General features: G+C 50.8%; 1 protein-coding gene across 1 annotated transcript in view; it reads right to left on the bottom strand.

The window, feature by feature from the left end:
* Positions 1–13,616, bottom strand: part of PLA1A (phospholipase A1 member A) — a 37,592-nt gene that overhangs the window by 1,556 nt on the left and 22,420 nt on the right. The window contains 4 exon segments of the mRNA XM_060236301.1: positions 2,937–3,101; positions 5,511–5,619; positions 8,112–8,201; positions 12,140–12,307. Coding sequence (XP_060092284.1) covers positions 2,937–3,101; positions 5,511–5,619; positions 8,112–8,201; positions 12,140–12,307 — 532 coding nt within the window.

The raw sequence follows: 13,616 nt of genomic DNA, 5'->3' as shown, positions 1-13,616 counted from the left end.
TCTGAAGCAAGGGATTGGCCTCTCTACTCACGAGTTGCAGCCAACTTCTTCCAAGTAACACAGACACCCCATCCCAAGAGGAAGCCTTTCAATTGGAGACTGAAGCCTCCGGAGGTGGGAAGGCGCATGGTCCTCTGGGGGCGGGAAGGAGCCTGGGAAAGCGGAAGAACCCCCGCTGGGACCTGGGGATTGGGAAGCCTACAATAGAGTCCACCCTCCAAAGCAGCCATTTTCTCCAGGGAATTGATCTCTGTCGTCTGGGGATCGATTGTAATTCTGGGAGATTCCCAGGCCCCACCTGGAGGCGATGTAAACAGGAAAAAAAAAAAAAAACTGTGGACAATTAACGAATAAATATTAAAGGTAAATTTATAAACGTAAGTTAATTATTCAAAAACGCTTTTCGCACAATCCCTATCGCTCGGCAAGATCCAAAACGTCACAGCTTCAAAGGTCCACTGTGCGAAGAACGAAATCTCAAAGTTATTTCCCAAAGTTCACGGTGTCAATTAAAGTGCCAGCGCCAAAAGGATTCCGCGTGCAGTCAGTTCTAATTTTTCATAGATATTTCGTCCATCTTCAGAGATGCCAAACTAAAGGCTTCGCCATTTATGAAAGCTTTTTTTGGGGGGGGGGAGTGGGTTGCCAACAGCCTCCAATGGTAAAGCCGGCTATATTATTGTTTCCGAATATACCTTTGTCAAGGAGACGTATCCCACTCATCACATCACAAAACGCTTCATATAGCACTAGCCCTGGAGACAACTCTCCAACCCCACCTGGAGGCTGGAGACTCTTAACTAATAAGGGAAGGGTAACAAAGGCAAATGAGTCCATTATAAAGGTGCCGTATTACCCTCGACAAGGGCTAGGTGGCCTGGGTCGGTCCTGCAGCGGTGAAAAAGGGAAACTGTGTGTTACAGACTATTAGGAAAGGGCCTGAGAATAAAACAGCCAATATTGTAATGCCCCTGTGTAAAGGCGCCCCCCCTGCTGATCAGCTGATTGGTGGGGGAAACCACGCTGCTTGAATGGACCGTGGAAAGGGTGCTGCCACTGCTCTTTCCTCCGCACTTCCTTCCCATCCAGGAAGTGCAGAGGAGGGAGCGGCAGCGGCGCCCTTTCCGGAGACGGCTCGTTCGTGCTGCCGCTGGCCTGCCTGGGCGCTGACTGAGCGCAGCACGGTTTTCCCCGCCAATCAATCGATCGTTGGTGAGGGCGCCTTTACACAGCCTGGAGCGGCACTCGATCGCCCTTCCGGACATTGAAATAGACCTGGGGTGGGGAAGGGAGGGAGGAGGAGGCACAGAGGGGGGCAAACATGGCGCCCTAGGTAGACTGGTGGCCTGCCGCCCTCCTCCACGCCTCCCCCCTGTGTCCTAGGGGGAGGGGGGGAAGGCCAAATTTGGTGCCCCCACCCTGCCGGTGCCCTAGGCAACTGCCTAGTTTGCCTAATGGGCGAGCCGGCCCTGCCCTGTATAGATCTGTGGTGGGGCCTCATTTGGAATCCTTTGAACACTTCTGGTCACCATATCTCAGAATGGACGTTGTAGAGCTGGAGCAAGTCCAGAGGAGGCAACCGAGATGACGAGGGGGTTGGAGCCCCTTTCCCTGCAAGGAGAGGCTGAAGAGTCTGGGGCCATGACGGAGGTTTATGAGATCATACCTGGGATGGAGAGAGCTGACAAAAAGAACTTTTTCTCCCTCTCCCAAATACTAGAACTCTCGAGGGCCTCCAATGAAACCGATGGGCAAGAGGTTCAGGATGGACAAATGGAAATACTACATTTCACAGAGAGGGATTAAAAGGCGGAATCCGCTGCCAGAGGATGTAGCGATGGCCACGGGAAGAAACAGCTTTAAAGGGGGATTGGATTGACACATGGAGGATCAGTCTAACAGTGGCTACTAGCCAGGGTGACTGAGAGGAACCTCCACGCCAGGAGGCAGCATCAGGGGAAGGCCTTGGCCTCTGTGGTTGGCTGTCCAGAGGCAGAGCCGGATTAACAATCAGGCCAAGTAGGCATTGGCTTATGGGCCCCTCCAGCTTTAGGGGCCCCGGACCAGTTTCCCCTCCGCTTGCAGCCCTCCCAGCCTGCACACACAGCCAGCGACTGAGCCACTCTCTGCCCAACTTGCCTGATGTGGCTGCTGCTGGCATCATCACCAAGTTTGCCTCTCTCTGCCTCTCCCCTGCAGCTTACTCAAAGGGGCTTTGGAGAAGGGGCCTGCAGGCTGTAGCAGGGGTCGGGGCTCAGACTCTGAGGTGATGTGTGAGGGAGCCCCCGAGATTTTGACTGCCTAGGGGGCCCCACAGGGTTTAACCCGGCACTGTCCAGGGGAACTGGTTGGCCACCGTGTGAGACAGGATGCTGGATTAGATGGCCTGTTAGTATGATCCAGCGGGGCTCTTCTGATGCTCTTCTGTAATGTCTTCACATTCCTGGCCCATGCCTTTCCTTTACCAGACCCTGGTTTGGCTTTACCACCAGACAGATCACTTCACATGATCTGTTGATACAGCCCAAACTTGCATTTGCTTTTTTTAGCCACCGCATCACACTGTTGGCTCATGTTCAGCGTACGGTTCGCTAAGACCCCTAGATCCTTTTCGCACAGACTACTGCGAAGACGAGTCTCCCCCATCCTATAACCACGCGTTGGATTTTCCCTACCTAAATGCAGAACATTACATTGATCCCTGTTAAAATTCATTTCATTGGTTTCAGCCCAGTTCTCCAGAGAGAAAAAAGCCAGAGAGCTTTTTCTCTTGCTAGTAAAGGTGAAGGTAGTCCCCTGTGCAAGCACCAGTCGTTTCCGACTCTGGGGTGACGTCGCATCAGGACGTTTTCACGGCAGACTTTTGACGGGGTGGCTTGCCATTGCCTTCCCTTTCTCTTGCTAGAGCCACCTTTATAAAGATGCTCCTGACTTACCCTGGATCCAAAGGAAGGGGGGCGACGCAAAACTGGCTGATGACTGGATCGTCGTCCTTGCTCCTTCTCCAGCTCTTGGAGTGGTAGAGGAACGTCACCTTCTCCGCCTGGTGCAGCGGCATGGAGTGAATCGCCAGGTTCTTGCCCACGGTCTGCAGCTTGGGTCTGCAAAGCCGAGCGAGGGAAGTCGGTGAGCACAGGTGGCTTTTTGCGTATGCCCCATACACTTCCGTTGGGCTGCCAAAGTTCTGTTATTAACTCCGGGAAGAACTCAGAATTGTCGACACAAACTCACATCACAGTGATGTCTTTTTAGGTTTATAGACTGGGGGAAGGGGACGGGCTCTTGCGTTTCTGGGGAAGGCAGATTCCTTGGGGAGAGCGGAAGGCAACAGAAGAGAGGTGCTGCAATTGCTTCTTGGCTTAATAGGGATGCCAGCCTCCAGGTGTAACCTGGAGACCCCCTAGAATTGCTGCTCATCTCCAAACTACAGAGATCAATTCCCCTGGATACAATGGAGGCTTTGGAGGGGGCGTCTCCGGCATTGCCCCCCACTGAGGTCCCTGGTCTCCCCAGGCTCCATCCCCAAATCTCCAGGAGTCTCCCAATCCTACTCAGCCACACATACAAGAAGGCTAGTGTTGTTACGGGGAGGGGAATTTCTTTTTCCAAAATCCAGCCGTTGATTCCTCTTAATCTCTATTCTTTTTTAAAATTCCCCCTTCATACATCTTTGATTTCTCTTTCAAGCCGGCCTCGGATTTAGCAAGAGCTCACAGGAGCGCAGCTCCTGAACCTTTCTGAGGGTTCCCCCTCCTCCTCCCCACCTGCCTTGTCCATTGAATAGCAGGGGCAGCTGCAGAACAATCCCTGGATGAGCTCCACCACCTATTTCTCTACAAAAGGACCCTTGCTTTGGAGAGAAATCAACGCACCCTTTTGTCTCTTCAGCCCTTGCAGTTATGTCACATACCACTGGGTGGTGATCTAGTTGGAGAACAGGAGGTTTGGGAGCACGCTGACTGCCTTGGCTCTGAGCATCTACGGGGTGAAATTCTGAAATGTGGCAGAACCTCTCTCCCTGCCCATCTCTCCCTGCGTTTCTCTTTGATCAAAACGGAATCGGTTAGGAAACTGACTCCAAATATCTAAAAAAAGATGAAAAGCAAAAGATCGCTGGATTTCTGGAGAAAACAGCTGCTACCGTTGGCCCCCGCGGTGGAGGCAGTACTGACTTTGATGGACCAAGGGTCTGATTTAGTATAAAGTAGCTTCATATGTGTTCAGTTGCATATCTGCACACACTCTCATTACAGCAGCGGCACAGAAAGGCAGGTAGGTTGATCTACAGGGGATCTACTAACATGAGACAGAGGGCTGCCTCAAGGTCTTACCTGGCTTCCAGCAGGAGAGTTCCCGAGTCTGTTCTGCAATGATATCACCCGGAAGTGACGTCATCACACCGAGGAAGTCATGCATTACCACTCTAGTGTTTTGGTGAAAAATTCTATGATAATCATCGGGTTTTGGTCAAAGTGCTAGAGCACTGACGTGTGACACGCCTGGTATGATGACATCACTTCCAGGGGATGTCATCGTGTCAATGACGTTGACGTAGGAGGAGGGGCTTCCCCAGGAATTCTCTTCATTCCTCTTGAGTACAGTGTCCCTGGGGCTGATGGGAGTTGTAGGCAAAAAACATCTGGGGAGCTACTGTTGGCCACCCCTGGTCTACACAGACTGGCAGCAGCTCTCCAGGGTCTCAGGATGAGATCTTTCACATCACCTTCTGCCTGGTCCTCTGAACTGGAGATAGGGTTGCCAAGAAATATCTGGGGACTTTGGGGGTGGAGCCAGGAGACAGTGGGGGTGGAGCCAGGAGACTTTGGGGGTGGAGCCAGGGTGTGACAAGCAGAATTGAACTCCAAAGGGAGTTCTGGCCATCACATTCAAAGGGACCGCACACCTTTTCAATACCTTCCCTCCTTTGGAAATAATGAAGGATAGGGACACCTTCTTTTGGGGTTCGTATCATTGGACCCCCTAGCCCAATCGTTTTGAAGCTTGGAGAGTCTTTTGAGAAGAGGCATCGGATGCTATGCTGAAAATTTGGTGCCTCTACCTCAAAAATTTGGTGCCTCTACCTATGTTGTGAGCCGCCCTGAGCCTGCTTGCGGGGAGGGCGGGATACAAATAAAAAGTTATTATTATTATTATTAAAAAACAGCCCCCCCCCAAGCCCCAGATATCCATGGTTCAATTCTCCATTTGGGAATTGGTTCCATAGGGAATAACGGATTGCCCAGCAGATATTTCCCTCTCTCCCCCCCGCTTTGTGATTACCCTGAAGTGGGGGAAGGGCCTCCAAACCAGGGGATCCCCTGCCCCCACCTGGGGATTGGCAACCCTAACTGGAGATGGACCCTTCTGCACGCAAACCAGGGGCTCTGCCACGGAGCCACGGCCCCTCCCAGTAACACGCTGCCGAAAAAGCCCCTCCCGTGGAGAATGTGCAGCAGAGGAAAAGGGACAAAGACAGCAGAGGAAGACAGCAGTTGCCCACAGTTACTCACACAGTGACGGTGACGCTAAACGTAGCGTTTCTGCCCCAGAAATTGATCTCAATGGCGGTATCGGATGTTCTCAGCTGCTTCAAATAGACTTTAACCAGGCTGTGGTGCACTGAGCAATGGAGAAAGCCACAGTTGTAAGTGGTCTGAGCCGTTGGCATTGACCAAAGAATTTTGCTGCTTCTTCTGTGCAACCATCCAGGATGCAGGAAGGTAAGAAACTAAAGCTGCCAGCCTCCAGGTGGAGCCTGGAGATCTCCCACTTTTACAACTGATCTCCAGCTGGCAGAGATTAACTCCCCTGGAGCTGCTTCCAAGGGTGGCCTCTAGGGCATCCTACCATGCGGAGGCCCCTCCCCGAACCCCACCCTCTCCCGGATCCACTCCCAAAGTCTCCAGATATTTTCTAACAGAGACGTGACAACCCTATAAGAAACAGCGGCATTTCTCTGTGTGGAGGAGAACTTGACTCACTCACTCATGACAAGAGAAGGATCCTGTCATGATCGTAGGCCTAGCGCAGCCTACTGGCTCCAGGAGAAGCCTGTGTTGTACGCTTGCTTATATTATGTTTGGTTATCACTGTGAGCACTGTGTTTGTTATTAGTAAATACTGGATAAGTAGGAACAAAAAGGAGCATTATTTATTTTCGTTACACGGAGAGAGGCATTGAGGTGTTTTCTTCCACAGTAACCTCCACTTTGCTTGCCACCTCTGATTGGGTTGGCAACAGTTTAGGAGGGAAAACTTGCCTAGTGAAAGCCAGAAGGGGTGGAAGGAAGGAAATAAAAGGCCAAACTGGAGAGTGTTCTCTCCGGAAAAGGCTGAGCCGGAGAAAGGCTGAGCTTTGGGAAAGGCTGAGCTGGAGAAAGGCTGCAGTCATGAGAGCTCCTTCGTCCAAAGAGTGGTGAGTCAGAAGAAAAGAGATATATAGTTAGTTGCGTCAGAGCTTTCATTTTCTTTGCACCACCTTTACTGTATTTCCTTATTCAGTGTTGCACTAAATAATTAAAACCCAATTGTTTGTTCTTGAGCGCTTATAATAAAATTATTGTTAGAGCTCTTTTTCTAGCAGGAGCTCCTCTGCGTATTAGACCACGCCCCCCCTGATGTAGCCAATCCTCCCGGAGCTTACAGTAGGCCCTGTAATCAGAGCCAGAGGATTGACTACATCGGGGTGTGTGTGTGTGTGTGGCCAAATATGCAAAGGAGCTCCTGATAGAAAAAGAGCCCTGATCGTTGTTATACTGCCTGAGTCTGCATGCCTCTTTGGTCACAGATAAAAGGAGCTTGCTGAGAAGGAAGACAGGGGTCGAGTGGGTGGTCTGGGCCCTCCCAAACTGACCTTTACCAGAGTGATGGCAGCCAGTAGAAGGCCCTCCTTGGTCCCCTGCTTGTGACAGGTTCTGTCACTGTAAAAAACTCTCCGTTCTACATTCCCAACCATGAGCATTGTAAGTCTTTGAAACTTGCTTGCTCACAGAACCATAGATTTGGAAGGGACCTCTATAGGGCTGCCAAGCCCCAGTCGGAGTGGGAGTTCCCCCACCCAGGAGGTTCCCAACCCGCCGGCCCATGACACCTATGGCACCGGTGCGATGACATCACCTGGAAGTGATGTCATCGTGCCGGCGATGCCACACAGCGGCCGCTCTAGGTGTTTCCGGGAAAACTGGTTTTCCTGGATGCTCTAGCCATTTGGGAGGGAAAACTCTATGGTACAATAGGAGGAAGAGGACTTGGCAACCCTAGCCCAAGGGATCATCTAGCCCAAGCCCCTGGACAATGCAGGAAATTCACAACTATCCTACCCCCCGGACTTTTTTGTGGCAGGAACTCCTTTCCATATTAGGCCACACCCCCTGATGTAGCCAGTCCTCCTGGAGCTAACAAGAGGCCCTACACAAAGAGGCCTGTAAGCTCTTAGAGCAGGGGTGGCCAAACTGTGGTGGCTTGGGAGCCACATGTGGCTCTTTCACGCATATTGTGTGGCTCTCTAAGCCCCCACTGGCCTGTCGGAGAAGGCATTTATCTTTAAATCACTTCTTCAAGCCAAGCCAACTGGCATTTAGAGTTAAAGTTGCTTTCTTTCCACCTATCCCTCCCACCCCCAATCTGTTTGCCTTCCTTCCCTCCCTTGAGGCTCTCAACCATCGGACGCACATGTCTTGCAGCTCTCAACCATCTGGCATTTATTCTATGTGGCTCTTGCATTAAGCAGGTTTGGCCACCCCTGTCTTAGAGGACTGGCTACATCAGGGGTGTGCGGCCTAATATGCAAAGGAGTCCCTGCTACTAAAAAAGCCCTGCTCCCCCTCCCCCTGCCCCGCACACACATCCCCAGTAACCCCTGCTCCGTGCCCAGATGGCAAAAAAGCTCTCCAGGATCCCTGACCAAAACGGCCTTGGGAAATTCCTTCCTGACCCCAAAGTGGAGATCGGCTCTTTCAGCGCAGCAGTTCTTATTTTAGTAGCAGCTGTTCCTGTTCTTTTGAAGTTTTCCAAACCCCACCCTCCCCAGGCTCCACCCCCCCCCCCCCGGTATCTCCAGGAGTTTCTCAACCCAGAGTTGGCAACCCCCCTCCCCCAGCTTGGCTACTCACCACAGAATGGTGCGGAGGCTGCCGTGGCCAAGTACACTTTCACCTCTCTGGGCAGGGGCTTCATGTCGAGTCCACCGTTGTCCACGAGTCCTAAAACGGGAAAAGAGCCCACTAGAGAAGAGCCGCCGGCACTGGCAGCCAGGTTGGGCACATTCCTTGATTTACATTACTATAGTCCGCCTTTCTCGGTGGGACTCAAGGCGAACTACACCGCGTAAATGTCGCCACTCCTGCAAATGCAGCATCTGCTATTAGACACGAGAGCCCGCCTTCTTGGAACGATCAGTGTTCCTTTCAAAGCCAGATGACGTTGCCCTGAGCTGGATAAACCCAGCAAGCCCAATCTTGTCAGATCTCAGAAGCTAAGCAGGGCTGAGCCCGGCAAGTACTTGGAGGGGAGACCTCCTTGAAATACCAGCAGTTGGGAGGCAGGGGCAGGCTTCATTCAGCCACCTCCCTGAATAGCCTCCAGGCCCCCAGTAGGGGTCAGTCACCAGAGGTTGCCAAGACTTCCATGTGCACACAAGTACATACACACATGCACATATAAAATACAGCACCCCCACAACCCCCCCCCAAACAAACAAGAGAAGAAGAGGAGATTGGATTTATACCCCGCCCTTCGCTTGGAGTCTCAGAGTGGCTTACAACCTCCTTTCCCTTCCCTTCTGCGCAACAGACACTCTGTGAAATAGGTGGGGCTGAGAGGTCTCTGAGAGAACTGCGACTGGCCCAAGGTCACCCAGCCAGCTGCATGGGGAGGAGTGGGGGATCAAACCCGTTTCTTCCAAATTAGAGTCTGCACTCTTAACCGCTACGCCGAACTGGCACAGCGGAAAACAAGATGAGGTTTTGTCGCTCACGTCTAAGGAGATAGAAGCTTGAAAGCGTGCAGCTGTGGTGGAGTCTCTGATATGACAGCAGAAGCAGAATAAGATATTCAACAGCTTCAGACAGACTCTACGATGGGAGTGTCAAACATGTGGCCCAGGGGCCGAATCTGGCCGCTGGAGGGCTCCTATCGGGCCCCTGAGTAACTGGCTGTCATCTGCTTCCTTTTCCCTCTCTCTTGCTCCCTTCTGCATCACAGCTGGCTTTGCAAGGCTTGCTCAATCGCATAGGAACTACAGAGCAAAGGCTCTGTTTTCTCCATTGGCTGAGGCTCCTCCCTTGGGGAGGAAGGTGTAGGGAGGGAAAGCTTGCTTTGCCAGGCTCTCTCAATCGCACAGCAGAGCTACCGAGCCAAGCCTCTCTTCCTTCTATTGGTTGAGGCTCCTCCCCCTCCTGGTCCCCAGAGCTTCCTTTGCCCAGCTCCCTAGATCCCATGGGAGGAAAAAGATCTTTGTGTGCTGTCTGTGTCCTTCATGAAGTTTATATCTCTGCTACCTCATCTTAAACAGGTGCACACGTGGCCTGGCCTGACAAGGTCTCATTTAGGTCATATCCGGCTCTTGCAGCAAATGAGTTTGACACCCCTGCTCTGTGGCACAGTGCCCTGCAGAGGTCCCTCCTTTCCTCAAACTCCGATCTTTTAGCAGCCTTTCAGAAGACCCTGCCACCACCTGCCCCTAGCTCCCGGGCAAGGCCAGCCCTAGACTGTCCGGCAACCTAGACGAGGCTAACTTCTGGCAACCTCTTGCCCCCACACTGATAATGTCACCGAGTCCCATGGGGGCACCCAGTTCAGTGCCCCCAGAGGGCTGGCGCCCTAGGCAACTGCTCCCAGGCTCCACCCCCAAATCTCCAGGAATTTCCCAACCGGCAGTTGGCAACTGGTTCACCCACACAGAAGTCAGTGCGAAAGGATCATAGCTTGACATACTTCCAATCGGCACTATCAATGAGGGGGGGGGACCCACACGAAACACCCACTTTTCGACCCCTTAACCTTCACGGTCAGCCCAAGCAACCCCGTTGAAAGCGACCCAGGTTCAATCCCCAGCAACTCCAGTTAAAAGGTCCAGGCACAGGGCCGGCCTTAGACAGTCTGGCACCCTAGGCACGGCTGACTTCTGGCACCCCTGCCCCCGAAAACACCACTGAGTCTCATGGGGGCTCCCAATGTAGCGCCCCAGAAGGCTGGCACCCTAGGCGATGGCCTAGTGGCAGAACCAGCTGTCTGAGGCCCTAGAGAGCCACTGCCAGTCTGAGCAGACAAGACTGATGTTGATAGAGTGAGGGTCTGATTCAGTAGAAGAGGAAGGGGGCAGATCACCTGAGTTCCTTTTAACATGTTTTCCATTGCCCAACCCAGATTTCATCGGAGGGGTTTCGAAACTGCAAACGCAGGAAAACCGCCAAACTTCCCCTCAAACCCCTGAAATACCTCAACAGAAGAATTTTAATTCAAGCTGGTTGGATGGCTTACGCTGCAAAACTGTGAAGGGGAGGGGAACCAGGAGGTCGGGATGAATACGTGACATGTTATATCAGCTTATCCCAGGGCTTCTTTTGTAGCAGGGACTCCTTTGCCTATCAGGCCACACCCCCTGATGTAGCCAATCCTCCAGGAGCTTACAGTACGCCCTGTACAAAGAAGATATTGGATTTATATCCCGCCCTCCACTCCGAAGAGTCTCAGAGCGGCTCACAATCTCCTTTACCTTCCTCCCCCACAACAGACACCCTGTGAGGTGGGCGGGGCTGAGAGGGCTCTCACAGCAGCTGCCCTTTCAAGGGCAGAGTCTCAGAACGGCTCACAATCTTTTAACATGTTTTCCATTGCCCAACACAGAAGAAGAAGAAGAAGAAGAAGAAGAAGAAGAAGAAGAAGAAGAAGAAGAAGAAAAAGAAAAAGAAAAAGAAAAAGAAAAAGAAGAAGAAGAAGAAGAAAAAGAAAAAGAAAAAGAAAAAGAAAAAGAAAAAGAAGAAGAAGAAGAAGAAGAAGAAGAAGAAGAAGAAGAAGAAGAAGAAGAAAAAGAAAAAGAAAAAGAAAAAGAAAAAGAAAAAGAAAAAGAAAAAGAAAAAGAAAAAGAAAAAGAAAAAGAAAAAGAAGAAGAAGAAGAAGAAGAAGAAGAAGAAGAAGAAGAAGAAGAAGAAGAAGAAGAAGAAGAAGAAGAAGAAGAAGAAGAAGAAGAAGAAGAAGAAGAAGAAGAAGAAGAAGAAGAAGAAGAAGAAGAAGAAGAAGAAGAAGAAGAAGAAGAAGAAGAAGAAGAAGAAGAAGAAGAAGAAGAAGAAGAAGAAGAAGAAGAAGAAGATATTGGATTTATATCCCGCCCTCCACTCCGAAGAGTCTCAGAGCGGCTCACAATCTCCTTTCCCTTCCTCCCCCACAACAGACACCCTGTGAGGTGGGTGGGGCTGAGAGGACTCTCACAGCAGCTGCCCTTTCAAGGACAGAGTCTCAGAGCGGCCTACAATCTCCTTTCCCTTCCTCCCCCACAACAAACACCCTGTGAGGTGGGTGGGGCTGGAGAGGGCTCTCACAGCAGCTGCCCTTCTAGCATGGAGATTGTGAGCCGCTCTGAGACTCTTCGGAGTGGAGGGCGGGATATAAATCCAATATCTTCTTCTTCTTCTTCTATCTATCTATCTATCTATCTATCTATCTATCTATCTATCTATCTATCTATCTATCTATCTATCTATCTATCTATCTATCTTCTGTCTGTCTATCGATATATATGTGTGTATATATCTCACAAAAGTTTGAATTGTACCTTTTCCCTACTTACGTATTAAAAAAAAATTTATTTATTTCTTACAAAAATTAAATGATAGCCTTATAGTTGTGGGTGGGCCCCCTATGTCTCCTGGCAACTGATATTTTTAGACCCAGTATGCCACTGCTGGTGTAATACTGAATTGACCACTGGAGGGAGCAGAACATAAACAGAATTGGGGGGGGCTGAAGAAACAGGAACTTACAAGTAAGGAAAATGAGAACGCGGAAGAGTCCTTTATTTCCATAATAAAAAGATCATGAGGCCACTGCCTTCTCTGGATTTCAAATGAGCCGCTAAGTTCTCGATTCCTGGACCGGTGGATAGATCCGACAGCAGTGACAGATGCCAAGAGAAGCAACGTACCTAAAGTGGGGCAGGAAGGCAAACTCGAGTCCGTGCAGTACACACAGTGGCCAGCTAAGAAGTCTTGGTAACTGGAGCAGGGAAAAGCCATCGATGGGCAGGAGTCCTCCAAGACACTGATGTAGTAAGGCACAACCCTCACATGATCACAGATCATAGATTTATAGGCTGCATGAGAGAGAGAGAGAGAGAAGGTAAAACTTGAGACTGTCAGGGAATAGAGCTGGCAAACCTACAGGAACCAGCCTACAGGTGCAGGCCTGTAATTACTGTCCAAGCAATGCAGGCAGTGGGATTTCTCAATCAACGCTAAGGATTCTGAACGAAGGAACAGAGCTGAACAGCTAAGAACATAAGAGAAGCCATGTTGGATCAGGCCAATGGCCCATCTAATCCAACACGCTTACCTTTTCTGCAGTAGCAATCACTCTGCCTTTGGGCTTCTGTTTTCTCCTGCCAGGAGGTTCCCAACCCGCCGGCCCTCTATGGTACCATAGAGTTTTTACCTCCCAAAATGTTAGAGCGTCTGGGAAAACCATAGAGTTTTCCTGGAAACACCTAGAGCGGCCGGCGTGTGACGTCGCCGGTGCAATGACATCATCGCAGGTGATGTCATCACGAAGCCGGAGGCCACAGGGGACTTGGCAGCCCTATTTCCCCAGTTCAACCAATCAATTCTCCACCAGTTGCTGTGTGGCTGCATTTTGACTTGCTTCTTCCTGCAATTCCCCCTGCATCTTTGGTCTGGCTTTTTAGACATCAGGAAGACACAGGGGGAAGTGGAGGGAGACGAGAGTCCAAATGAGGCTGTGCAGCAACTGGTGGGGGATCAAACGGCTGAGCCGGGGAAAGCAGAAGCCTGAGGGGGGAGTGACTGCTACTGTGGAAAAGGTATCTGTGTCACTCAGAGGCCAAAATTTTTCAGCTCCAGCCCATCTGGTGGAACTCTCTGCCGGAGAACAACCACACCCTGCGGGACCTGTTCCCTTTCTGCAGGGCATGCATGGCAGAGATGTCGCATCAGGCCTTTGGTTGAGGACAGCGATGGGACAGTGCACAATCCGGCCCTCTCACCCCTCCATTCTCTGCAAACCCCCTCCTCTACGAAGCTTGCGGAAGCTGTCGTTATTTGAATTGTTTTATCTGCTGATGTATATCTTATGTATTTTACTGTTGGTTTTAACTAAATTATTTACTGTATACACTCTTGTTGTAAACAAGAGCCCCTGAGCTCTGCTTGCTGGGAAGGGTGGCCTAATAAATCTCATATGTAAATACACAAAATAAAAACCCAGGTGGCATCAGTGAGGCTAGAACTCCAGAAGCCTTCCCACTGTTGTTCCCCAAGCACCAAGCATACAGAGCATCACAGCACCAGACAGAGAGTTCCAAATGGTTAATATCCAATGAGAGATCTTCACTCCGTATATTTAGCCAGTCCCCTTTTGAAGCTGCCTACGCTTGTAGCTGTCACTAT

Source organism: Heteronotia binoei, chromosome 4, assembly GCF_032191835.1.
Source record: "Heteronotia binoei isolate CCM8104 ecotype False Entrance Well chromosome 4, APGP_CSIRO_Hbin_v1, whole genome shotgun sequence".
NCBI classification, from domain to species: Eukaryota; Metazoa; Chordata; class Lepidosauria; order Squamata; family Gekkonidae; genus Heteronotia; species Heteronotia binoei.
This window is presented reverse-complemented; position numbering and strand designations above follow the sequence as displayed.